The sequence below is a fragment of the Vitis vinifera genome, chromosome 8 (assembly GCF_030704535.1).
Source record: "Vitis vinifera cultivar Pinot Noir 40024 chromosome 8, ASM3070453v1".
Taxonomy (NCBI): Eukaryota; Viridiplantae; Streptophyta; class Magnoliopsida; order Vitales; family Vitaceae; genus Vitis; species Vitis vinifera.
In genome coordinates this window covers 1,124,026-1,150,897 of record NC_081812.1, presented here as the reverse complement: position 1 = coordinate 1,150,897, position 26,872 = coordinate 1,124,026, and the positions used below count along the sequence as shown (strand labels likewise).

The following is a 26,872-nucleotide window of genomic DNA, read 5'->3' as shown; positions in this document are numbered from 1 at the left end:
ATGGATGAAGATTCATATATACAGTTCGAAAAACTAAAATCAAATAATGAAATAGTGAAACTTACTTTCTGTTTTTACTTTGTGTTGTGTTGTCTTTTTGTTCATTTGCAATAAACGGAAAAATCCTTCGTGATTTGTTTCTCGCAGGTTAACAGATGGAACAAATGGGTTTGCAGGGTAAGGAAGAGACACAACACAAGGGAAAATTGGAGTTGGAGGGAAAATCGGCTGAAAAGATAGCTAAGGGGGTATTTTTGTCCGAATTGGGTCATTTTTGAGACTTAAATAAGTGAGGGGTTAGTTCTGCAATATTGAGGGATATTTGTCCCTTTTAGTCGGTTATCCCTTAAGAAAAAGGTTAGAAAGGAAAGGAGCACAGGATTCATCTTTTTCTTTTTTCTCCAGTTTGTCGAGAAAACGTTTTTCTTTTCTCACCAAACAGACGTAGTTTTCCTACTTGTTGGTCTCTAAACCTCCAAATAACCCACTATACTATACTCACTTCAACAAGCCGAAAAGCGAGAGGGAAATGGAGGAAACACTGTACCAGCATCTGCACAAGCTATCAGGCACAAAATCAGAGGAAGCCATTGAAGAAATCCTTGAAACCCTTTGGAAAACCAGGAAAACCGGACTCTCAACTCAACAAAAATCTCACCTCCAGTCCCTTCTCAGTCTTCCATCACTCCAACAAGTGGACCCAGTAAAATCCCAATTTCACTGTATTTGCATTTATTAATGTTTTGCTATGTTTGGGTGCTGAGAAAATGTAAGAAAGAAAATTAAAAATCAAGATTTTGATTATTGGAGAACCATCAACAGGTTGACCCAGTAGAATCCCAATTCTCATTTTGTCTATTTTCATGCTTTATGTTCAGTCTAGTATTTTGCTCTGTTTGGTTGCTGAGAAATGTAGGAAAAAGGATCAAGATAGTATCACGGTTTGTTTAGCGTTTTAGAAGTGCTTTTGTTACTTTTCAAAGGCAAAAAAAATGCTTCCAAGATGCTAACCAAACAGTACCTATTTACTAGGGAGATCAATAGGTAGATCTTTCTTTCATTTGTTTATTATATTTTGCTTAAAGAAAATAAATCAAGTCTTTCATTTTCATGATAACATCTTTTTTTGATTGCGGGTTTTGCTAATTCTTAAGTGGAAAAATTGATTTATTTTTCACCCATAAAAGCAAAAAATAGGGTTAATTTTACTCACCCCAGGTTTGGGCTAAATATATTTATCCACCATTAATTTGAAATTTTGTGGAATATCTTTGTTAGTTGTCAAAGGGGAGGTGAGTGAAATTAACAAATGAGAAGGGTCAGTATGTATTTGATGAAATTTCAAACTAAGGATTTAATTCAAAACTCAAGGGGAAGTGAGTGAAAATAAACTGCAAAAAGTAAAAAATAAAAGAAGTGCTTCTTTGTAATCTTTTGTCGTGGGTTAGGATGTATATAGATGAGGGTTCCCAAACCATGATAGATTTTATTGATTGGTTGGGTCTTCATGTCTTTTGTCTTTTTATGCACCTTGCTTTTTTTTTTTTTTTTCTTGGCATCTTAGAGTACTTTGTACATGACCCATATACTTTGTTGTGTTTTTTGTTGGGCATTATTAATGTATTTTTTCCTCGCTGCTGTCTAGTTTGATTTTGATGAGTTTTTTTTTTTTTTCACATTTAGTTTGGGTCAATTGGAATTGGAGTCAGCTTAAAAGAGCAGGGACAAAGCAGGAGATGGGATATTTCTAAAAGGTTGAAATTCAGTTTCGCCTTTATGATCTTAGGGGCCCCAAATATGTAGCCCATCCAATGGAGAACTGATTCTGGGGAACTTGCTTAGACTTCTTTTCTCATTGATTGAGTTTTAGGGGCATAGTGGTTGAGGGTTTTTTATTTTTTTATTTTTGGTTCCTTTCTCTTGTTTGGATAGGAGCTTATGGTTTTTGTTTTACTCTTATGTTGCAGCATAGTTCTCTTCCTTCCGATTGACGTATTTGTTATTTTATATTTTTTAGACTAAAATTCTGGTTTCACATAAAAAAGTATGTTGGCCAGATTTTTTTTTATTGGGTAATTAAGTTCATAAAGGGCCATCAGGGATTTCCCCATTTTATTGGAGGAATCTTGCATGTCATGGGAGATCAAAGTTTTGCATCTGGGTGCAACAAATCCTCTGATATGCTAGTTGAATTTTAGTTAAAAGAGGTGCTGATTAGGTTTTTTAGTGCAATGTGCATTCTGTGGTTGGCTCTCTGATTTAAAATTGTACTAAGGTGGTGTTTGTTTTTTGACTGAATAGAAAAAACTAAAATATTTGACTTTTTCTATTCAACTAAAAGCAACTTGTTGATATCAACCAACATAACTAAACTGAACTTATTGATAATGAATTCATTTTAATTATGTTAGTTGATATCAACAAGTTGCTTTTAATTGAATAGAAAAAACCATATATTTTAGCTTTTTTCTATTAAGCTAAAAAACAAACATCACCTAAGTACTCATGTTGACATAACATGGGTTATTTTTTTCAAATTTATTAGAATTATACAGCAAGGGAATAACAAAAATTTGAAATATTAAAGGGTATTACTAAAAGGGTTGAAATATTAGATGATATTACAATTTTTAATATTTATGTGTGATTGTTTCTTTTATGTTTCTATATGCTGTAAACATATATATATTTTTTCAAATACTACACAGCTTTCTTTTGTTTTTAATGTTATGCAGGTTTGTGTAACCCATATCTGAAGTGTCTGAGTTATTTTTACACTTACCTATGAATAATTTGTGACATTCTGACCATAGGTTTTGGCATGCCTTCGCTCGCTTATTCGAAAAAGTGTACACGAAAATTTCAGTGGTGATGATATTTTGAAGCTGTTTCCACCTGATTTGTCACTTGATCTACAAAGTCTTCTTATATTATTGTTCCAGAAGTATCAGAACCAGTGGAAGGAGGATTTGTCCAGAGACGAGGTGATCTCTCTTTTGTGCGTTAGTGCACACACAGACATTAAATGGTTCAGTGAATGCTGTTTCTGAAACTTGTATATCAAACATGCAGTAGACACTAGTTGGACAGATTCAGCATATTTTAATCATGGGCACTTTCATTAGCTGAATTTTGAAATTCAACCCATATTTGTGAAGAGCATGCTATAAACACAGGCACTTTCATATGTTGAATTTTGAGGGACAAAGCATAGATTAGACTGCTTAGTTGATGGTGCTTTATGTCATAGCCTCACACTGGAAGGTTGGAGGCTCAGTTTCTAAGTAGGAAACAGGCTTATGTCCAAAGAATAGGAAGAGTTAACAAAATGTGAAGATTATAGAAGTCTATAGACATGGACTTAAGACTTAAATACATAGACGATTCATTGCTGCCTTCTAGGTGATAGTGCCCTGTCAACTTTGAAGTCGTTCACTTATCCTTGCTAAATGTCAGATGATATTATAAAAGTAACTGCAAGAAAATATTGAATATTATGTGGAACAATGTTGTTTAGTCTGATGCTTTTAAACAATTTATAGAGTTCTGGATAATATAGTTGCTGTTCTTAGATGGTTTAAAAATCATATCAGTGGAATCTTAGTAATGATTTTGTAGATTGAGTTCTAGCCATTATTGCATTATAAGCTGATTGGTTTGAGTTTTCTTAGAAATTTACATCAGTGTTTTATTTGATTATTTACATTTCTACTAATATTTATGCTTGTTCTGTTTCATTATATTGTTGTTTACTTGAATTTCTCCAGTATCCATTGCCAGGGGCCCATGTATCCTATCAGGTCAAAACAAATGTGCCACTGTCTTTCACACCTCTCCCATCCTCAGAGACTCCAGCATCATTGTGGCCTCGACAAGATGATTCTATTGCTCATTTCAATAACAGTGATCTCGTGTCTCCTACACCAAATGTTGTTGATAATAATGTTTCATGCTTGGCTCCCATTTCTTTGCAACGTGATGTTGGTCCTCTCGATAATCTGGTACACAGAATTAATTGATTTATTTTGTTCCTCAGATGCTTTTTTCCAAAGGTTTAGTTTATTGAGTTTATTTTCGTAATGGACGTATTTGAGAAGACATTTTATTGTCCCTTCACTGGTCTCCTTTGTTCGATTTGCGTGAAATACTTTTTTGTGCTTTAGATTTATTTGAATTTAATTCCTAGCCTAAAGGGCTTTGCCCTCCCTGGTAATGTCTTACACCTGAAAGACTCAACTACTGTTTTGCTTGTTGGGAAAGCATTGACATAAGTGGGATGACTTTAGTGAATGCAGGCTGACAGGTGATTACAGCATGAAAGTTGTATGCTATGCCTCAGTTATCATCAAGTACTGTCACATTTAATTCCCAATTATAGCTGTCTGTAATTTCATAGCAAATTGTGAAATGATTCTGTGTCCAAAATAAGGGGACAAAAATTAAAATCTCTATATTGAAATCAGCAGTAGGTGTAGTGTGGCTTGTTATGAAATCTGAACTGGGCCTTGCACCAAGAAGATTCCAGAATGGGTCAACTGCATTAATCATGTCATGAATCATGCTTTGGAGAGCAGAACTTAAATGCTCCCTGCATGTGTGATGCACACTTGTAATTTTGTTTACACTTGCATTTTGTCAAACTATAAGGATATATGTTGGTGCTGCCTATATATCTGATAAGATGGACATAGGTTGGAGTCAGGAGCCTGAAGTTATCTCTATATATTGATTTTTGACTTTCTCTTCAACATTTCAAGTACTTTGGAACAGATATTAGCTGACTATGACTTGGGCTCAAACATTGATTTTGAGCTGTAATGATAAGACAGCATTAAAATGTTTTTCATTTACCTATCATCTTAAATTTGGAAATTGTTGAGAGCTACTTCCGGAGGCCGGTATAATTCTCTTAATTATTTTCTATTTATGGTTACTGGTACACATGCTAAAGTATAGGGTTCTGCAGTGGAATATTCAAACTAATTAGAAAATTTTCTTTTGTTTGGAATATATCATCTTTGGCAGCTTTCCTAAATCATATTTTTCTTTTGATAATATAGGGAATTCTACCCCGGCTCAAATCAATGACTTGGACCATGGAGAAACGGAACTTGGCACCTGCTAATAGAGTGGCCTTTGTCAGTCTTAAGGTATGCAAACAAAGCAAGGTATTCTTTCCTTACATTAACAAGCTAAGTAAATCCTATTAAAATTTTTAAAAAAGGAGCAGAGATTCTGAAGTGCTTAAGGCTTTTCTTAACCTAGTACATGAGTTGGTGGTTAGGGAGCAATAGAACTTGTACCATCAAAGTTTATTTATGAGTGTGGGTATTATGAAAGAGCTGTCTTGTGTGTATGTATACTGGTGGGATTGTGTAGTGTGTGTTGTAGTTGGCTTGGTTGATACGAACCACAGATTGTGAGTTTGAAGGAAGAAGTCAGGCTCTACATTTGTATAAGAACTGGTGTGTATTAATACACACTTACTCATATATGCACGTATATGTCTATTCATTGGTAATATAAACCCTAGACTAGGAGTTTGTTTCAACGACAAGGGAGAGTACTCTTACTCTCTTGCCAATCCTTTTCTCATATTATTCCTGATAAGCAAAAAATTACGAAGTGATTAAGCTGCTTTCTTTGAGGATGGATAGGGGAGGGGTCCAAATTATCCTCTTTTGACATAAGACTATAGTTGAAAACCTTATATTGAACAATCCCCTTGAGCAGGAGTTTATATATTACTCCTTGCCACCTCACCCAATTCCCTCTAGATAAACCAAAGGGAGGAGTTGAATATAGTCAATTACCAAATTAATCTATGCTATCAATTTCAATTAAACCAACCTAATTAGGTTATTGAAATTAATTCTAAAGTAAACGATTGACTTTGAATTGAAGATTTATATAGACCTTGATGTTTAATTTAAATCAGACAATTTATATAAGCAAAATTAATTGGGATGTACTATTTTTATTTGGAAAATCCTCATGGAAAAAACCATGTGACCTAGTTTAGGTGTCAACGTCTTATTGTGTACCTAAAGGGAAAGTGTTTTATAAAACCATGTGTGTTGGTTTAGGTCCCCCCTAGGAGTATTGGAGATATGATGGTTATTTCATTTAGAGGGTTGAGGAATTAAATCAGAGGCAAGACTCTTTGGCATATTTCTTGCCTCACTATATTGTGGATTGTGTGGCAAGAGCAAAATGCTAGGATTTTTGAGGATAAGTACAAAATAAAAGGGATGTTGTGGGATCTTCTTCACTTCTACTCCTCCTTTTGGGCTTCTTTTACGGCTACTTTTAGAGGAATCTCACTTAATGCTATGCAACTAAGTTGGACATTGATTTGTAATTTGAAAGGAGTAGATAATGTTTGAGAACGAGCCTTTTTGTAAATAGGTGATTGTAAGGAAATATGGAGAGGAAGAAGGAGGTTGGTGTTCTGGTGCTTCAAAGGAGAGTCATGGGGTGGGCCTTTGGAAGGCCATTAGGAATGGATGGGCGGAGTTTGGCAAAAGGGTGGCTTTTAAGGTGGGGAATGGTAGAAGAGTGTAGTTTTGGAAGGACAATTGGTGTGGAGAGAATTCCTTGAAAGAGGATTTTCCAAGCCTGTATTCGTTAGCCTCCTTTAGAGAAGCTTAGGTTGCCCAACTGTGGGATGGGATAGGGGAAGTGGGTCATAGGAACCTTGTTTTCACAAGACACAACAATGATTTGGAATTGAGACATGTGAAAACTTTGTTTAGAAGATTAAATGGACAAGTGCTTAGAAGGGATGCCAAGGATGTCATGAATTGGTGGATATCAAAGAAAGGCCTCTTCACTGTTAAGTCCTTTTACTCCTCCCTAGCTCCCTGCAATGCTAGAGAGTTCCTTTCAAGTATTGTTTGGAATCTTTGGATACTGAAGAAGGTTAGCTTTTTTGCTTGGGAAGCTTTTTAGGGGAGAATTCTATTTATGGATCAACTAAAAAGGAGGGGATGGTCTTTACCAAGTAGGTGCTTTATGTACAAAGCTGAAGAGGAATCAACAAACCGTTTACTTCTTCACGATCCCAAGGCAACCATGATTTGGCAGCTCATCTTTGCTCTTTTCGGTGTTCAGTGGGTCATGTCCTTTTCTATCAAGGACTACTTACTTAGTTGGCGTGACTCTTTTGTTGGGAAGAAAAGGAAAAAAGCGTGGAATGCAGCCTTATTGTGTTTATTTTGGTCCTTTTGAAGGGAGAGAAATAGAAGAGCCTTTTAAGACACCGAACTAATGGACCAAGCTATTTATGGTCCTTTTTGTACATGTTTTTGGATTGGGTTAGGATTAATGTAGGCTCTAGCTCATGGTCTTTACTTGATTTCATTGATTGGTTAGGATGTAAGTAATTTGGTGGTTTTTGTGTTTTCCTTCTCTTTTTTAGCGTTTTAGCCTTGTATACATCGTGTATACTTTTAGGTGTATTTTTTTGGCTTTCTTATTACATTTGCATTTACTTATTAAAAAAAAAAAAAAAGTTATCATTGCATAGTGGAGGAGTATAGTCTTACTTTGATTAGGTTTTATATTTTGCAGGAAGTACTTCTCATCCTTCTCTTGAACTTGACTATTATCAATATATATTTCGTTTCTGATAAAAAAAAAAAGGTTTGAATCTGCATTCAATCATAATTCTGAGTATATATTGATTTCTGATAAAAAAAAATTTGGTTTGAATCTGCATTCAATCATAATTGTGAGAGGAGCAGTTGACAGTTGAATCCAGTTTTTTCCATCATTTTCCATCAGTTACAATGCAAAAAGAAGGCTTATGAATGAAATCATTTATATGGATTGACCAATTTGACTTTTGAATCTCAGTCGATGTCCTTGTAGTCTCATATACTGGATCCCTTGATCTTGTACATAAACTGATTTCAAAGACTGAACTTAAGGCCTCAATTGATCAAGTTACAATTTTGATGGATTTGTACTTGGGCCCTTGATTAATTTCTCTAGATTGATCAATCAATGTAAAGAGTTGATCAATCAAGCATCTGGCAGTTTTATTACATATTTGCCTACCTTTAGTGCATTAAATGAAGGTCAGTTTAGGGTTGACTTTGAGAGATGAAGGTCTGATATAAAATCAAGCTGGTTCCAATGTCTTATCATCCTTTGCCATTCCTAAGGATGCATTTAGGCAAAGCCAAAATGTCTTTGATTACAAGATACAGGGATATCTTCCAGCTACTTTGTGAAAACCAGACTGAAGCTCACATTACCCTCACTGTTTTGTCCAAAGATTTTCCAACATCAGTAGGACTTACAATCTCTTAGGAAATTCCATGACAGAACTTTATTCAAATTCCTAACCACTCAAAATATTAAACTACTTAGTTACATGTGAAAATAGAAAAATTACAAAAATTACTCCTTGAATCTAGACATTGTTGCTCATCTCTTCTTCAAATACCTACTAGCCTGCACAACACTTGCACCCTTAGAGTCCGTTTAGCACTGTTTCTAGAAAACACTTCCAGCATAAAAAATGTTTTTGAAAAAAAAATCAGGTGTTTAGCAAAAATTAGAAAACACTTTTAAAAAATTGAAAATCACTTGTGGTACTTCTTTGATAGGTGACTCTCAAAAACACTTCTAGAAAAAACACTTCTAGAAAAAACACTTCCACTAAGAGTATTTTGAGTAGAGACACTACTACACAGTCTTAGTGAAACTTTTTCTGGTAAAGGAGTGTTGAAATTGAAGTGTTAAGATTGAAAGAACACTTCTCTCATTCCTTGCCAAGAGTTGACAAAGGAGAGATGCAAACAAAGCAATAAGTGAAAATAAAGGATAGGTAGCCATGTATGGACAACCATAGTATAAGTCTGTTCATGCCAAAGGTTTTAATGTTTACGAAATGTATCAACTAGAAACTTTGAAACGTGTTTCTGAACTAGCCTACTCAGTGGGTGACTGTTCAGCACCCAGTTCATAAGATGTGTAGATGAGCATATCATCCGAAGGTTTAGCTTCGCAGTATGCAGATCTTGGGTGGAGTTGTTGGAGGATAGTTTGGATAAGATGTGTGAAAGTTAGTCCCGACCTCAGCACATCAGTACTAATCCCATGTTATAATGTACTGAACGCAATGTCACAGTCACCTATAATGGTCACTTCATGTAGCTCATCAATAGCGTTCTGCTAGCACTGAAGAAATCAAATACGGATTCGAGAATAAAGGCTCTCCTGAGGACAAAATGATTTTGATGACGCTGGTGATACATAGGTAGAGCTTTAGGTGACACAACTGTGGGAGCAGGTGCTATAGTATTTGAAGATGGGGTGGGCCTGTGGGTGGCCAGACTGCTGCTACTGGTTCTGAAGCTGAGCAAAACTCCTTTTAAGATTGGTGTGATGAACATGAGCATGCCTTGTTGATTGCCTGTGATTGTGTCTTAGTTATGCCCCTGGACCTTAGTTTCAGATTTGATTTGTCTGAGGGATGTCCATTATATTAAGTTAATCGTGTTACATATATTTATTTTGTGACTATATTTTAACAAAGACTTCAGGGAGCATTCCTGCTTTCTTACCTTGTTTTGATTTTCCATCTCTTTCAGTTCATATAGCCTCATTTTTTTTCTCTACCATGTCTTGCATTTTCTTGCCTTGAACTTTTCCAGCTACAAGATTATACCAAATCTCCTTTAGGAGAAACTGAAGTGAAGTTTCAGCTTACTAGAGATACACTTGAAGGAATGTTGAGATCAATGACCTACATCAGCGAGCAACTCTCAAACACTGTAAGAACTCTTCTCTCCATGTTGTTATGGTTTTGAAAAATGTTGGAAACTAAAAACTTCCATGTTAGGAAGTTGCTTCTTTAAGAGCCCATTTGAGAGTGATTTTGATAGGGTTAGAAGTGTTTTCTAATGCTTGGACGTGCTCCCTTACAAAAATTGGGTGTTTGATAAACTTTTAAAGATCTAAAGAACCACTTGAAGTGATTCTTTGACGATCACTTGGTAGGAGATTCTTCCAAAAATCACTTTTTTGTTTTATAACACATTACCAAAAATACTATCATTTTTTTTTATACAGGTAAAAACAATTGTATTAAAAGCGCCTAAAACGCGGCTAAAGTATGCACGATGTATACAATGCCAAAAAAGGGAGGGATTCACAAAAAAACAACACCCTTGCTTCACTTACAACCTAACTAATCAATAAAGTCAAATAAAGACAAAGTGCTAGACCCTAAATGTACCCTGACCCACTCCAAAAACATGTACATGAAGGAGCGTAAAATAACATGGTATGTCAAGTCTAAATCTTCAAAAGTTCTTTGATTTCTCTCTTTCCAAAGGGTCCAAAATAAGCATAAAGGAGCTGTTCTCCACACCTTCTTCCTTTTCTTCCCAACAAAGGATCCCTGCTAGCTAAGAAGGGCATCCTTGATTGAGAAAAACATTACCCATTGGACATTACAAAGAGCAAGGATGAGGTGCCACGACAAAGTCACCTTTGGATAGTGGAGAAGGATATAGTTTGCCGACTCTTCTTCATCTTTACACAAATAATACCTGCTTGGAAGACACCAACCCATCCTTTTTAGTTGATCTAGAGTTAAATTTTTTTCCCAAACTGCTTCCCAAGCAAAAAAACTGATCATCATTGGGACCAAAGGGTTCCACACAATACCGAATGGGAAGCCCTTTGGAAAGCACCCTATTAGGGATTAGTAAAAGGACTTCACTGTAAAGGTGCCTCCCTTTGTTACCCACCAAGCCATGACATCCTCAACACTACTTCTGATCACTTACCCTTGCAACCTATTAAGCAGCTCTTCCACCTCTCCCAATTCCCAATCATTTATCTGTCTTGTGAACACTGGGTTTCAACAATCCTCACCCCAACCTGCTCCCACATCTGGTTTACCCAAGTTTTTGAATCAATGGCAATTGAAAACAACTTTAGAAAAGCCATTGCCAGAGGATCCTCCCCACACCACCTATTCTTTCAAAACTTCACCCTCCTACCATTTCCTACCCTAAAAACAACCCTGTTGTTGAATTCCTTCCACCCATTCCGGATTGCCTTCCAAAAACCCACCCCATAACCTTTCCTCGAAACTCTGGAACACTACCCCCCTTCTTCCTCTCCATACTTCCCTATAATCACCAACTTCCACAAAGCCTCATTCTCAGAAGCAAATCTCCTACTCCATTTTCCAAGGAGGGCTTTGTTCAAAGTGGACAACTTTCTAATCCCCAGACCTCCATCCCTTTTATCCAAGCTAACTAATGACCAATTCACCAAATGAGGCTTTCTTTGGAGCTCCCCTCCCCCCAAAGGAAATCTATTTGAAGCTTCTCCAATCTAAGGCTCTCCTTATGTGGGATTATAAATAAAGACATATAGTAGATTGGTAGACTAGATAAAGTGCTCTTAATTAAAGTCAATCTCCCTCCTTTCGATAAGTACTGTCTTTTCCATATAACGAGTCTTTTCTGAAATCTTTTCCCCACTACATCCCAAATAGGTAAAGACTTGAGGGAAGCGCCCAAAGGTAGGCTCAGATAAGTAGAAGGGAGAGAGGCCACTTTACATCTCACCATCCTAGCCAACTCTTTTGCATTAGAAACCTCTCCCATTGGGATTAACTTAGTCTTATTCAAGTTAATTTTAAGACCGGAAATCACCTCAAACCACATGAAAGCCCAACTCAAAGCCTCTAAATGCTCCTTATTTGAGCATTTTTTTTGTTTATAACCAAATGCTAAAATGATTATCCTTAAAAGTGTTTCTAATGGAAGTGCTAGTAATAGAAATGCTACAACTATAAGCATTTTAATGACAATCACTTCCAAATGGACTCTAGGTCTCTATGGTTGGAGGAATATATTAAGCAAAAAACCATAAAATTTTCAAAATTCTCTTGTTCTTTTTCATCTCCAGTTTTCTTCTGAAGAGGACTGGAAAACAAAAAGCTATATTCTTTCCAAGTAAGTTTTTCCTTAAATTGTAGAGATTTGGAGAGGGTCACTTCTCTATATTGAATTAAAAAATTGTGTTCTCTGCCTCTTACTCTAAAATATTTGTTTGTAATCAAGCTATCTGTAAAAAAGTTGAATAAAATTGTGTCCCTCTTACTCTATATTGAATTATGTCTCTGCCTCCCATTGTAGTATCCGCTTAAGGGAAATCTTAAGTGGATTGTTACCAAAATTGATGCGTCACAATAATTAAAACCTTCAGTTTACAATTTTGTAGTTGGTGGGTCAAGCGTCTTAGTAGAAGTAATGGTTTAGGATATTTGAATATGGAATCCAATTGATAAGGTTTAAGGCTAATGTCTTTTTAAGGTACATAATTGCTGGAATTCTTGGAAGTAGGTTGCTGAAATTTCTGGTAAACGCCTGAATTGGGTTTCAGGTGTTTGGATGATGGGCTAAAGATCATAATAGGTTGAGGATTAGAGAAGTAGAATGTTTTTAGTTGGCAATTCCGGACAAAATTCCTAAGTGTCCCCTAACTCGGTTTACCAATCCCTCTTCGGACTACTCGACTTTGAAGACTAAGACTTTGCTAAGAAGCCGAGGTATGTAGCCGAGTGTGTAGTGATTGAATATGAATCAACCTTGTTTTTCATCTTTAAATGAGTTAAGAAAGTTGGAAGAAATAGTTTTTGGTGCAAGGCTTTTATTCCCCTGTTTCTGGATTGATCCAGGTGCAGGGGCGGATCGATCCAACTAACTTGATTCTAAGATCAATTTCCAGCCCTTGGATTAAGGGCTTCATTCTCATTTAAAATCAAACTTTCTCCCATTTTTGGAAGCTAAGAGAGCTGCAGCTGTGTGAGAGTTTTTCCTTCCTCTCCATTTTGAATGTGTTTGCCTCCTAAGAAAATCTCACGAGTTTTTCCCATAAATTTTTCTTAAAATGGATTTTCTGAAAATGAACATGGGTTGATTTTTGAAACATTCATCTCTCATTCTCTTGGTTTTGTGCAAAAACCCATTTTCTTCTTGTGAGGATTCAAGAAGAGGCCGAGATTAAGCTTGGTGTTGACTCCTAGTATGCTCTGGAAGATGAATGTGAGAAGCTGAAAGTGAAGGTACTAGTCAAGTGGTCTGGGAAGGATTGGTTGACTTGAGCTAGGTAGTACCTTGTACTCAGTTTTTATTCTTCATAGTGGAGTTTCTCAATCGGTGGTAGGCCCATGGTTTTTGATCTCTTCGGAGATTTTCCACGTAAATATATGGTGTCACATTGTCTCTCTTTCTCTTCATAACATCAATTTGTTCAGTTTCAACAATTTATTAGAATTTTGATTGTCTACTACTTGATTGATTGATGAAGATAAATGACTATGAATCATCTTTAAAGCTATTTCTGATTGTTGATCATTGACATTTTGAGGTATATTGATCTTGCATTTATCTTAATGTAGTTTAAGTTGATTTGAGTTTTGGAGTGTTGGATCATGTGCATGTGAATAACATTTTAATATTGTTGGGGAGTGTTGTTATATTCATATATGAATGTGATTTATAATTTGTGTTTTTGAGAATGTGTGAAGAGAAGAAAAATATTCAAAAAGTTTCAAGGTTTGCTAATTTGAGTTGAGGATTTTTTTTAATTGGTCAAAACACCTATTCCCCTCCCCCCCCCCCCCTCCCCTCCCCCCCTTCCCCCATTGAGATTCACTTTTTCAATTGGTATCAAAGCATTGAAATGATTACACAAACATGAGCTTCACCCTTAGGATCAATTTTTTACTTGAGGATCACTAAGGTGGCCTTGACAACAACATAACATAAGGGATGTCCCAATTTTGCAATGGAGGCTTTTCACACTTGAAATATTGCCAAAGAGCCATAACTATTCCGGGAAACTTAATATTTTTCTTTTTCTTTTTCCTCTTTTTTTTTTTTTTTTAAATTTCAAAGAGAGGGCAAACAATCAAGAAGAACAATCTCCAACACTCAAGGATATTCCGGGTGACTTTAATCACTCTTTAATGCTCATTAGATAAACGTAAGTTTGCATTTAGACTATAAAGAGCATTACTCAACATTTATGCAATCACAAGGTTCAACCATGAGCTGTTGCTCACTTGAAAGAAATGAAGCTAACCTTTTATGGTTTATCTAATCAAATCAAAATAGCAAGGATTCAATATCATGTTTATCAATCAAGCCATGGAGATAAAAACATCTTGAAGCTTTTAAGATCATTATGAGTCAATTTAACTTTTAAACAAAAGAATAAGCATGTCACTCTCATGAACTCAACAATTTTTGAAAATTTATGAAAAATGAAGAAAAGATTGAACCAAAGCAAAAAGAACACCACCACAAGGACACTTCGGAACTTGAGAAGACACCTAGGACTCAAAGATATGCAGGAAGAGAGTCCTAGACAAGTTCTAGAGGCAGTTAACAGAGAGTATATAAACCTATGGGGCTCCTAAGTGATTCAAACCTAGAAACGTCCAAAGGTTTAGTAAGATTGTTAGCAATTTGACCCTCTATAGGGAAAAACTCTAGTGAAACAACCTTGTCTTCTACCAAGTCTTGAATGAAGTGATGCTTAATGTCCACATGTTTTGATCTAGAATGAAGAACATGGTTCTGTAACCTATCAACAACATTGGCATCATCAAATTTTCTCCCCCCTATCAATCCTAACATTTACAATGGGATGCTCTTTTTCATTTTGCAACAGTCTATGTTGCAACAAGTGATTAACACATGTAATTTTAGAACTTCCACACACAAGAGAAAATGATGGAGATTTTTGACTAACAACATAACAATTATCATAAGTTCTCAAGCCAATCATCACACATGCATCATTCAAGTCAAACACCTTGCAAAGATTTTGTGAAAATTAGACATTGAACTCATTCTCACACATTTGGCTTATGCTAATTAAGTTAGCCTCTAAACCTTCAACATACAAGACCTTTTCAAGATTAGGAATGTTGGGGGCATAAATGGTACCTTTGCCTTTCACTCTACTACTCTAGTCACATTACCATCTCCAAATGTCACATTTCCTCCACCAAATTCAATGAATGAAGTGAACAAAGATCTATTTCTAGTCATATGATGTGAACATCCACTATCAAGATACTATGAGTGTGAGTCACTAGCTATAAGTATGGACAACAAAACACTTCAACTCATTCTTTTTCACCCAAATTTGTTTAACATTTGAGACTTTTGACTTTTCATTTAAAGTGTTTCCTTTCAACTCACCATTATGAGGGATCTTTGAGCTCTTCTTAGATACTCTCTTATTCTCATTCAACAACCTATTCTTCAAAGTATGACATCCATTCATTAGGTTGGTCAACTTCCTTTGAAAATTATCAAACAATCTTGCATAACATTTATCAAAAGTGTCTCATTTTTCCACAATGATTGCAATGAAACTTTATTTGAGAATGAGTTTTCTTAGGAAATTCTTTTTCACAAGGCTTAACAAAAATTGTTTTACTACTACTTGAAGTAGCATTTCCACGAAGAAATCCTAAGCCTCTTTTATCAAAAGGTTCATGCCCTGAATTAATCAACTCATTAAGTCTAGAGCTAGGATGTAACTCTTCCTTTCTAAGACTTAACTCATCCTTAAACATTTGATTTTCACTTTTCAGCACATCACATTTTTTCTTCACTTCCAAATGTTCATTTTCAAGAAATGCAATTTTATCAAGCAAAGCCTTCCTTTCTCCCTTTAAAACATCAACCTCATTGATTAAAATCTTCTTAGAAGCCTTCCACTTGACCTTTTCTTGTTTAAGGCTCAAACACTCCTAATGCAAAGTCTCATATGTTGTGTCAAAACTCATGTCATCATCATTGGAGTCACTTGACTCACTTGAAGCTTCTTTTAAAAAAGGTTCCTCATTGACACTTGCAACAAAGGCTATGAAGTTAGTGCATTCGTCACTTCTATTGGATTCTTTTTCACTTGATTGATTAGACTCGGAGTCGCTCCAAGTAACTTGCATGGCATTCTTATCCTTTTTCTTTGAAGGACATTCAAATGCATAGTGACCCTTTCCCCCACATTTAAAGCACTCAAATTTCAACTCCTTTTTCACACCTTTCTCCATCTTTTTCTCTTTTCCAATTGAGTTCCTCCATTTTTTACCATCATTTGATTATTTCTTGGCTTTTCTGAATTTCATGTACTTGAAGTTTTTAGCAAACTTAGTAAGTTCAACCTCCGACATTTTCTCATCATCCTCACTTTCGGAACTTAGGGACTCTTCTTTAATAGCTTTTAAAGCAATTTCCTTAGCTTTCCTAGGTGATACAAGGGTCATCTCAAAGGTTTGGAGAGAACCTACAAGTTCATCTATCTTCAAGGACTCCACATCCTTAGACTCTTCAATGGCGGTGACCTTAGCTCTAAATCTCTTTGGAAGAGATCTTAAAATTTTTCTAACCACCTTAGAGTTAGAGATGGGTTCACCTGGATTGAAGTTAGAATTCACAATGTCCATCAGTTTTGCATGAAATTCTCTAAAAGTTTTATGATCATCCATCCTAATGGTCTCAAACCTAGATGTCAACATTTGAAGTTTGGACACTTTCACAGCACTAGTGCCTTCATGAGTCACTTGGAGGATATCCCAAGCCTCCTTAGCCGAAGTACATGTGGTTATCCTACGGAATTCATCCGTGCTAATGACATTAAAGATGGAATACATGGCTTTAGCACTGTTCTCACTAGCTTCATTATCACCTCTATCTCATTTCAACTTAGGCTTGATAACATTAGTTGGTCTACCTTCTCTATCCAACACCTTAGGTGGAGACCAACCAAATTCAACGGCATTCCAAACTTTTTCACTTTGCATTCTCACTTTCCAATGAGAATAATTTTCGCCTGTTAAAAATGGTGGTCTCCCAATGGAAGTTCCCTCTTGATGAGGTTCCATGATTGAGATTCAAGGAACGAAAATAATGTTTTTTTTTTAAAGTGGAATACACCTAGAAGAGGGGTGAATAGGTGTTTTGACCAATAAAAAAAATTCTCAATTCAAATTAGCAAACCTTGAAACTTTTTGAATATTTTTCTTCTCTTCGCACATTCTCAAAAACACAAATTATAAATCACATGCATATATGAATGCAACAACACTCCCCAACAATATTAAAATGCAATTCACATGCACATGATCCAACACTCCCAAACTCAAATCAACTTAAACTAAATTCAGATAAATGCAAGATCAATATACCTCAAAATGTCAATGATCAACAATCAAAAACAACTTCAAAGATGATTCATAGCCATTACTCTCCATCAATTAATCAAGTAGTAGACAATCAAAATTCTAATAAATTGCTGAATCTGAACAAAATATGTTAACAAGAGAGAGGGACAATGAGACACCGGATTTTAACGTGGAAAACCTCCGAAGAGATAAAAAACCATGGGCCTACAACCGATCAAATAAAAACTGAATACAAGGTTTTACCTAGTTCAAGCCAACCAATCCTTCCCAAACCATTTGACTAGTACTTTTCACTTTCAGCTTCTCACCTTCTTATCCCAAAGCATACTTGGAGTCCACACCAAGCTCAATCTCGGCCTCTTCTTGAATCCACACAAGAAGAAAATGAGTTTTTACACAAAACTAAGAGAATTCATAAATCAACCCATGTTCATTTTTAGAAAATCCATTAAGACAAAATTTCTTGGAAAACTTGGATGAGATTTTCTTGGAGCAAGCAACCTCAAAGAGAAAAGGGAATGAGGAGAACAAGAACGACTGTTGCAGTTTCTTACTTTTAGAAATGGGAGAAAGTTTGATTTTAATTGAGAATAAGCTCTTAATCCAAGGGCTGAGAATTGATCTTAGAATAAGATTAGTTGGATTGATCTGCCCCTACACCTAGATCATCCAGAAATAAGGGAATAAAAGCCTTGCACTAAAAACTATTTCTCCCAGCTTTCTTAACTCATTTAAAGATGAAAAACAGGGTTGATTCGTATTCAATCACCGCACACTCGACTACATACCTCGGCCTCTTAGCAAAGTCTTAGTCTTCAAGGTCGAGTAGTCCAAAGAGGGATTGGTAAATCGAGTTAGGGGACACTTAGGAATTTTGTCTGGAATTGCCAACCTAGCTAAACACTCACAATCTCCCTCTTTGGCAATTCTGGGACAAAACCCTTTACAACATGAATGAGTACACTTAAGTAAGCCCTACCCAACTCTCATACAAGACCACTCACTCAAAACCTCACCAAAGGTACTACAATACCTGCAAAGAAATCTCAAGAAAAACATTAGTAGCACCTGCACATATTTCCAAGATGCTTCCACAAGTTTCAAATGAATTGACACACAAATATCCACAAAGATCACTTGTCTAAAGATAGTCAATATGCATTCATGAGTCCAAAACCATGTCCAATATCCACAAATACACAAAAAAAAAAGGTTATCATGATCAACATATCAAATATCCAAAGTAATAAAACACAAAGAAATTGTCATGATCAACTACATGTCATATTACCATCCATGTAAAATGTAAAATGTCTCCCCCTTTTTGTCCCAAAAGGAGACAAAGAGCTGTCCAAAATAAGCAAAGTATATAAGACTAGCAAAATGAACATGATATCAAAAGAAAGCTATCTAAAGAGATAGCTAGCTGCTATATGGCTAAGAGAGATGCTTATGGACAAAGTCTTCAAGAGCATGCAACTGATCTATGTTGCAAAGCATTTGTCCATCAATTAGTGAGAAACCTCTCTCCATATGAGATTGGAGTTGAGAAATCTGCTCAGACAACAAGGTGGATTGAGCAGAAATTTTCTCATCCAATGCATCAAACCTAGCACAAAGTTGAGCTAGGACACTGGAATTTACAGTTGAATTTGAGTCACTTTCACCAATTTTGCTCTTAGCTCTACTACGACACACCTTCTTCTTAGAACCAAGGGCACCCTTAATCTGTTCCTGACTTTGATTCCAAGATGAGGTATCAATGGGATCCATTGGTTTAAGAAAGAAAGAATTTACGAGAAATTCAACCCTAGCCCTTTGGCAAAGTTTTGTGATTAAAATGTCATAGGAAAGGACCACCTTCTTAGACACGGAAGGATCTCCTCGAACAATTATTTCTTCTAAGATGGAAGATGCTAGGTTGATGGGTTCTCTTTGAAGAAATCCGGACAAGATAATGCAACTCTTCTTACAAATATTTGCCCGATGAGAAGAGAGATAAACGGAGAATGTTAGAAAAGTCACCAACACCCATGCATGACAAGATATGCTACCAGTGTGTACAACTGAGCCTAGCTAACCTCGAACCTCTCCCCATAAGTCAATAGACACTCTATCCAACAACTCAAAGGTGATTTCCAAATCACTCACAGAGGGTGCTTCAACCAATGGGATGCCTAAGACTTTAGCAATCACCTCTGGAGTGACTTTAACAACAATTCCAAAGAAACTTGACTTTAGGTAGGACTCATCCAAGTCATGTTCAATAATATTCGAATAAAACATTCGAACAATAGGATCACACATGGTCCCAGTGAAGCTTGCTAGAGGAAGCCAACCTAGTTCTACAAACATTGTAGAAATTGGTGTGTCGAGAAATGATTCTAGATGAAGTTGTCTCTTAAGAACAAGAGACCTCTGACGATAATCCTTGGTGTACATGTCTCTACAGAACTTTGTCGGGAAAGCATTGAAAGGAATCCCATCAATGGAAGTTTTCGCAAGAGCCTTAGGGATACTGGGAGGCTAAACAGGTGGATTGGTGGGTAAATTCTCATCTCGAGCACCGTTTAAGGTCCTAGAGGATGACCCTTTAATAGGGGTTTTGCTCCCACGACCTTTTGAAGGCACAGTTCTAAGTAAAAATACAAAGAACCAAGCAACCAAAGATTGAAAATGTATTAGATATAAAACAATCCACTCAAACAACCTACTGTGAGAAAATTTCACACAAAAACTAACAAGCAAAACCAGTGGAGGATGAACAAACCTGAACACAGAGGAATAGGGGTTGCGATAGTAGAAATCCTGCGACGAAGAAGACATAGATACAACTATAAGAAGAACTCGCCAAAAAGGATGTCGGTAGCAATAGATGGAGCATCAGTCGACGACAAAAGCTGAAGCATAGGCCAACAACTAACACTGGAGAAGATGCAGACAAAAAGAAAGGAAATGCAATAAGAGAAATTCCAAATCCCTAAACATGCATTCGTGAAAAATTCCCTTTTTGTCCCCAGCAGGTTATACTCACATGGTTTAATGGATGAGAGGCATTTTCATAATTAAAAGTTAAAAAAAAATTGTAAAAGTCAAAAATCCCAAAATCATTTTAATTTTCTCATTTCTCTCAAAACCCTAAGGCTTTTGTTCCAGAGAAGAGAACCTTTCTTCTCTGCATATCTTCTTTAGCTTTCACCGCCGTTTGTTAATTCCAGTCACTATTGTCGGAAATCATCGTTGTCGGTGTTCTCTTCCAGTCATTCCCATTCCACTCTCATTGTCATTCAGCACAACTCATCCCCCAGGTTTGCACAGTCAGCACATCCTGTTCTGCCTGTTGTTTTTAGCTCCTGCCGTCGGCTTATAGTTCTCCACTATTTCCGACAGGATCTTCATTCTATCTCGATTTGCTCAGGTCGTTTTTTTTTCTTGTTTTTTGTTTATCGTTGACCTTTATTTTCTTTCTTTCTGTCAACATCTTCGGTGTTAGTCATCGGCCTATGTTTCAACTTTTGTCGCATATTGGTGCTCAATCTGTTGCTATTGGCATTTTTTTTGGCGAGTTCTTCTTCTTGTAGCCGTGTCTATGTCTTCTCCGTCACAGGATCTCTGCTCTCGCAGCCCCTATTCCTCTGTGTTCAGGTTTGTTCATCCTCCACTGGTTTTGCTTGTTAGTTTTTATGTGAGATTTTCTCACAGTAGGCTGTTTGAGTGGATTGTTTTATATCTAATACTGTTTCAATCTTTGATTGCTTGGTTCTTTGTATTTTTACTTAGAACTATGCCTCTAAAAGGTCGTGAGAGCAAAACCCCTGTTAAAGGGTCATCTTCTAGGACCCCAGAAAGTGCTCGAGATGAGAATTTACTCATCAATCCACCTGTCCAGCCTCCCAGTATCCCTAAGGCTCTTGCGAAAACTTCCATTGATGGGATTCCTTTCAATGCTTTCCCGACAAAGTTCTGTGGAAACCTATACACCAAGGTTTATCGTCAAAGGTTTCTTGTTCTTGAGAGACAACTTCATCTAGAATCATTTCTTGACACACCAATTCCTGCACTGTTTGTAGAACTAGATTGGCTTCCTCTAGCAAGCTTCATTGGGACTACGTGTGATCCTATTGTTCGAATGTTTTATTCGAATGTTATTGAACATGACTTGGATGAGTCTTACCTAAAGTCAAGTCTCTTTGGAATTGTTGTTAAAGTCACTCTAGAGGTGATTGCTGAAGTCTTAGGCATCCCATTGCTTGAAGCACCCTCTGTGAGTGATTTGGAAATTACCTTTGAGTTATCGGATAGAGTGTCTATTGACTTATGGGGAGAGGTTCGAGGTCAGCTAGGTTCAGTTGTACACACTGGTAGCATATCTCGTCCTGCATGGGTGTTGGTGACTTTTCTAATATTCTCAGTTTATCCCTCTTCTCATCGGGCAGATATTTGTAAGAAGGGTTGCATTGTCTTGTCTCGATTTCTTCATCGAGAACCCATCAACCTAGCATGTTGCATCTTAGAAGAGATGATTGTTCAAGGAGATCCTTCCGTGTCTAAGAAGAAGGTTCTTTCCTATGACATTTTAATCACAAAAATTTGCCAAAGGGCTGGGGTTGAATTTCCTGTAAATTCTTTCTTTCTTGAACCAATGGGTCCCATTGATACCTCATCTTGGAATCGAAGTCAGGGACAAATTAAGGGTGCCCTTGGTTCTTAGAAGAAGGTGTGCCATAGTAGAGCTAAGAGCAAAATTGGTGAAAGTGACTCAGATTTAGTTGTATATTCTAGTGTCCTAGCTCAACTTTGTGCTAGGTTTGATACATTGGATGAGAAAATTTCTGCTCAATCCACTTTGTTATTTGAGCAAATTTCTCAACTCCAATCTCATATGGAGAGAGGCTTCTCATTAATTGATGGACAAATGCTTTGCAACATGGATCAACTACACGCTCTTGAAGACTGTCTATAAGCATCTCTCTTAGCCATATAGCAGCTAGTTATCTTTTTAGATAGTTTTTTTTTTTTATATCATGTTCATTTTGCTAGTCTTATATACTTTGTTTATTTTGAATAACTCTTTGTCTCATTCTGGGACAAAAAAGGGGAGACATTTTACACTTTACATGGATGGTGATATGACATGTAGTTCATCATGACAATTTCTTTGTGTTTTGTTGCTTTGGATATTTGATATGTTGATCATGATCACTTTTTTGTGTATTTGTGGATATTGGACATGGTTTTGGACTCATGAATGCATATTGACTATCTTTAGACAAGTGATCTTTGTGGATATATGTGGATATTTGTGTGTCAATTCATTTGAAACTTGTGGAAGCGCCTTGGTAATATGTGCAGGTGCTACTAATGTTTTTCTTGAGATTTATTTGTAGGTATTGTAGTACATTTGGTGAGGTTTTGAGTGAGTGAGTGACCTTGCATGAGAGTTGGGTAGGGCTTACTTAATTGTACTCATTTGTATTGTAAAAGGTTTTGTCCTAAAATTGCCAAAGGGGGAGATTGTGAGTGTTTAGCTAGGTTGGCAATTCCGGACAAAATTCCTAAGTGTCCCTTAACTCGGTTTACCAATCCCTCTTCGGACTACTCGACTTTGAAGACTAAGACTTTGCTAAGAGGCTGAGCTATGTAGTCGAGTGTGTGGTGATTGAATATGAATCAACCCTATTTTTCATCTTTAAATGAGTTAAGAAAGTTGGGAGAAATAGTTTTTGGTGCAAGGCTTTTATTCCCCTGTTTCTGGATTGATCTAGGTGCAGGGGCAGATCGATCCAACTAATCTGATTCTAAGATCAATTTCCAGCCCTTGGATTAAGGGCTTCATTCTCATTTAAAATCAAACTTTCTCCCATCTCTGGAAGCTGAGAGAGTTGCAGTCGTGTGAGAGTTTTTCCTTCCTCTTAATTTTGAGTGTGTTTGCCTCCTAAGAAAAAATCCCATGAGTTTTTCCTAGAAATTTTTCTTAAAATGGATTTTCTAAAAATGAACATGGGTTAATTTTTGAAACATTCATCTCTTATTCTCTTGGTTTTGTGCAAAAACCCATTTTCTTCTTGTGAGGATTCAAGAAGAGGCCAAGATTGAGCTTTGGAGCGGATTCCAAGTGTGCTCCTGAAGATGAAGGTGAGAAGTTAAAAGTGAAGGTACTAGTCAAGTGGTCCTAGAAGGATTGGTTGGCTTGAGCTAGGTAATACCTTGTACTCAATTTTTATTCTTCATTATGGAGTTTCTCAATCGGTGGTAGGCCCGTGGTTTTTTTTATCTCTTTGGAGATTTTCCACGTAAATATATGGTGTCACATTGTCTCTCTTTCTCTTCATAGCATCAATTTATTCAGTTTCAACAATTTATTAGAATTTTGATTGTCTACTACTTGATTGATTGATGAAGAGAAATAACTATGAATCATCTTTGAAGCTGTTTCTGATTGTTGATCATTGGCATTTTGAGGTATATTAATCTTGCATTTATCTGAAAGTAATTTGAGTTGATTTGAGTTTGGGAGTGTTGGATCATGTGCATGTGAATAACATTTTAATATTGTTTGGGAGTGTTGTTGCATTCATATATGCATGTGATTTATAATTTGTGTTTTTGAGAATGTGTGAAGAGAAGAAAAATATTCAAAAAGTTTCAAGGCTTGCTAATTTGAGTTGATATACGTGGGAATAAAAAGTAGGAATGGACATCTCAATCATTCTCATTTATTCCTATGTTAGGATAACTTAAATAAGTGAGACTTCAATTGATCTTTATCTGTAGATATTTTGATGGTGCAAGAAATGATATAGAATGTGTGAAAAATACCATTTTACCCCTTCCTTTCCATGAGTTTTGTATGACTTTTTATGTTTAATTTTTGTTTAATGAGTAAATGTTATTTTTTTCTTAGTCTTATTATTTAGCTAAAAAAATCTCAAAGGATGTTCTTTTAATATATATATATATATATATATATATTTTGAACTGTGTAAGGGTATTATTGTCAATTTATTTTTTATATTTTATTTCCATTCCTATTGTTACTAAATGTTGAAATAGAAACAAATAATCATTCCAACCTTATATTTCGAGGTGTATTCAAACATAAGAATTGGAATCATCAAATTCAGTTTCATTCAAAGAGAAATAAGAGTGACAACAAAATATTCATTCTCATTCCCCATTTCCACGTACCAAACGGGGTGTAATAGTGTGTTTGGAACATTTGAATAGGAAATGGGAATGAGAAATTCATTCTATTTCTCATTCAGTAATATGATTAGGTTACAATTATAAATGAAAAATATGAATAAAAAATTCATTCATGTGAAAATCAAAACCCACTTATGTAAAGACTTTGATTCCTCTATTGCATCGGCTATTTTGATTCACCTCCATTTTCATTCATATTCTCGCATACCAAACACACCCTCATAGACAATATTTATGAGACCATATGTGCTAGAATTCTAAAAATAAACAAGCTGTTTTCCTTTCTATCAAAGTCCTGGGAAGAATGTTGTACGAGGACATTAATTTAAGGAAAGTTGTAATGACTTTCCTTGGGATGAAAGATGTTAGATGTTATTAGCTTATATTGTTTTCCTTAATTTGGGCTGCATGGTAATAGAACTATAAGCACTCTATTTGGTTTTAGGAAAGTACTAAGGAATGGGAAAAAAAAATGTTGAGAAAAATAATTTTTAGGTTCGGTATTTTTTTAATTAAAATTTTAATACTATGAAAAATACAAAAAGTAAAATATAATTAAAATTTGTCGGGAACTTATACATTTTCAAGTTTTTTAATCTTTATGTAGAAGAATTAAAATAAGATAAATAAAGCTTAATTTTTATTTATTTATTTTCTTTCATTTTTTTCATTCTTTGTACTTTTTCTTCTATTTTCTTTCCATTGCACTTTACCTTTGGCATCTATGAAAAATAAGATAACCAGGTTTTTTTTTTTTTTTTCTTTTCTTTTTTCACGGGCAATTTCTTTTGCAGGTGGGATCCTCTGCAGAGCCATTGCAGAAGCGGCCGAGACAGTAGCGGCCATTTCCATTTCCATTTCTGGGGGTTGTCTTGTTCATAATTCTCGATCCAACTTTACAAATGCAGCAAACTCTGCTTGCTCAGTCTGCATTCAATTTCCAGGTCTACATGGATGATTCACAGGTTCGCCCCAACATGTATGTTCAACATTTTCTAGGTTAATGATCGATTTCTCGGATGATTGCCTCTTAAGTTTGCTGCTGAATGATAGTTTTGATTAGAATTTAGATCCCTAGCTGTATAAACTCATGCTGCTGCAACCATGCTGGTAAGCTTGGTAGTTTGTTTGTTTGGCTACCGAGAAATACAGGAAAAATGATGGAAGTTGAAAATTTTGAAGACTTAGGTTCTTCACAATGTGATGCAGAATCTTGACATTTTTTTGGCAGCTTGAAAACTGTTCTAAAGACGAGTAATTTTATCGAAAAAAAAAAAACTGTATAAATCTATATTTTTGTTTCTTCCTTTTTAAAAGACGACGGTGGTGTTTGTTTTTTTGGTTTTTTGCGGAAAATAATTTGTTTTCAGAATTTAGGTTGTTTGTTTTTCTATTTTTTCATAACTTATTATAAACTTTTTACTAAATAAAAAAAACCAAAATATATAGCTATTTCTAAATAGAAAAAATAATATATTGGTTTTTTTTTTATTTTTTAATATTTAATAGAAATAAAATACTACAAAAACAAACAACTTAATATTTAACACTATTAAGCATTAAAGTTCTATTTAGAATTAAGTAAAAAAACAAACACCATCAATGTTTTATAGAAAAAAATGAAAATTAAAAACACTTCAAACTTGTTCTAAAAAAAAGTAGGTTTTAAAACAAATTCTTAAAAGGTTGTATTAAGAAGTAAGGTAAAAAAATGTGATGCTCAGAATTATATCTACCGATTTCTAGAAGTTATATTTGCCCTTCAAATGTTATTTCTAGGCTTTGAGAAGCAGGATTTAGTTCAAATCAATGATTTTCTTTTGACACTGGTTGGACGTTTGATAAATTAAATTAATAACTTAAAGTAATTTAATAATTTAATTTAAATTATTAAGTGAATTAATTATATTTGGTAAAATAATTTAATGGTATAACTTAAAAATAAAAAACAAATTTAAGTAATAAGTAAAAATAATTAACTTATTTTTATATTTTTATTTTTATTTTTTTTTAATTTTTATCTCACTTACCCTAATTGTCTCAATGATTTTTTTTTTTATTATTACTTCACGATTTTTATTATTATGCGATCTCCTTTGCTCTAATTATAATTTATAAGAATAAATATGTCAATTTGATAATTTAAAATAAATTTTAATTTAATTTTATTAAATAATCTTAATACTTAAAGTAATCAAATAATAAGTTTTAAGTAAATGATTTAAGTATAATTTAACTTAAAGTTAATTTAAGTCATTAAACAATAAGTATTAAGTTTTATTAAACGCTCCTAACATAAATTGCAAATTATATCGTCAAATATGTTTGTATCATGCAAAATTAATTAAGTTGGATTCAAACCGTCCAAGTTCCACTACCAATTTGGATTTTATATTGACCTAACTTTTCCTTTTTCTCAGACAAGGA

The 26,872-nt window shown here is 35.3% G+C and overlaps 1 protein-coding gene across 6 annotated transcripts; it reads left to right on the top strand.

Moving 5' to 3' along the window:
- The first annotated feature begins 318 nt into the window (after window positions 1-318).
- On the top strand, window positions 319-25,628 carry LOC100255422 (uncharacterized). 6 transcript variants are annotated; one of them, XM_002270893.5, is made up of 6 exons: window positions 319-703; window positions 2,814-2,984; window positions 3,768-4,001; window positions 5,061-5,150; window positions 9,666-9,785; window positions 25,240-25,628. In XM_002270893.5, the coding sequence occupies exons 1-6, from the start codon at window positions 530-532 to the stop codon at window positions 25,282-25,284; spliced, it is 834 nt and encodes a 277-aa protein (XP_002270929.1). In that variant the 5' UTR covers window positions 319-529; the 3' UTR covers window positions 25,285-25,628. The 6 variants fall into 6 exon arrangements, with proteins under 6 accessions (XP_002270929.1, XP_019077456.1, XP_019077455.1 ...); XM_019221911.2 differs by lacking the exon at window positions 25,240-25,628 and adding an exon at window positions 23,323-23,438 and having other exon boundaries at window positions 330-703; window positions 5,061-5,168; XM_019221910.2 differs by lacking the exon at window positions 25,240-25,628 and adding an exon at window positions 23,320-23,438 and having other exon boundaries at window positions 330-703; window positions 5,061-5,168.
- The last annotated feature ends 1,244 nt before the right edge of the window (window positions 25,629-26,872 follow it).

Excerpts from the sequence above, each read along its gene's own strand:
- LOC100255422 (XM_019221910.2), top strand. The coding sequence starts at position 530 with ATGGAGGAAACACTGTACCAGCATCTGCACAAGCTATCAGGCACAAAA. Across the intron at positions 2,985-3,767 it reads AGGATTTGTCCAGAGACGAG|TATCCATTGCCAGGGGCCCA; the intron begins GTGATCTCTCTT and ends GAATTTCTCCAG. Across the intron at positions 4,002-5,060 it reads TTGGTCCTCTCGATAATCTG|GGAATTCTACCCCGGCTCAA; the intron begins GTACACAGAATT and ends TTGATAATATAG.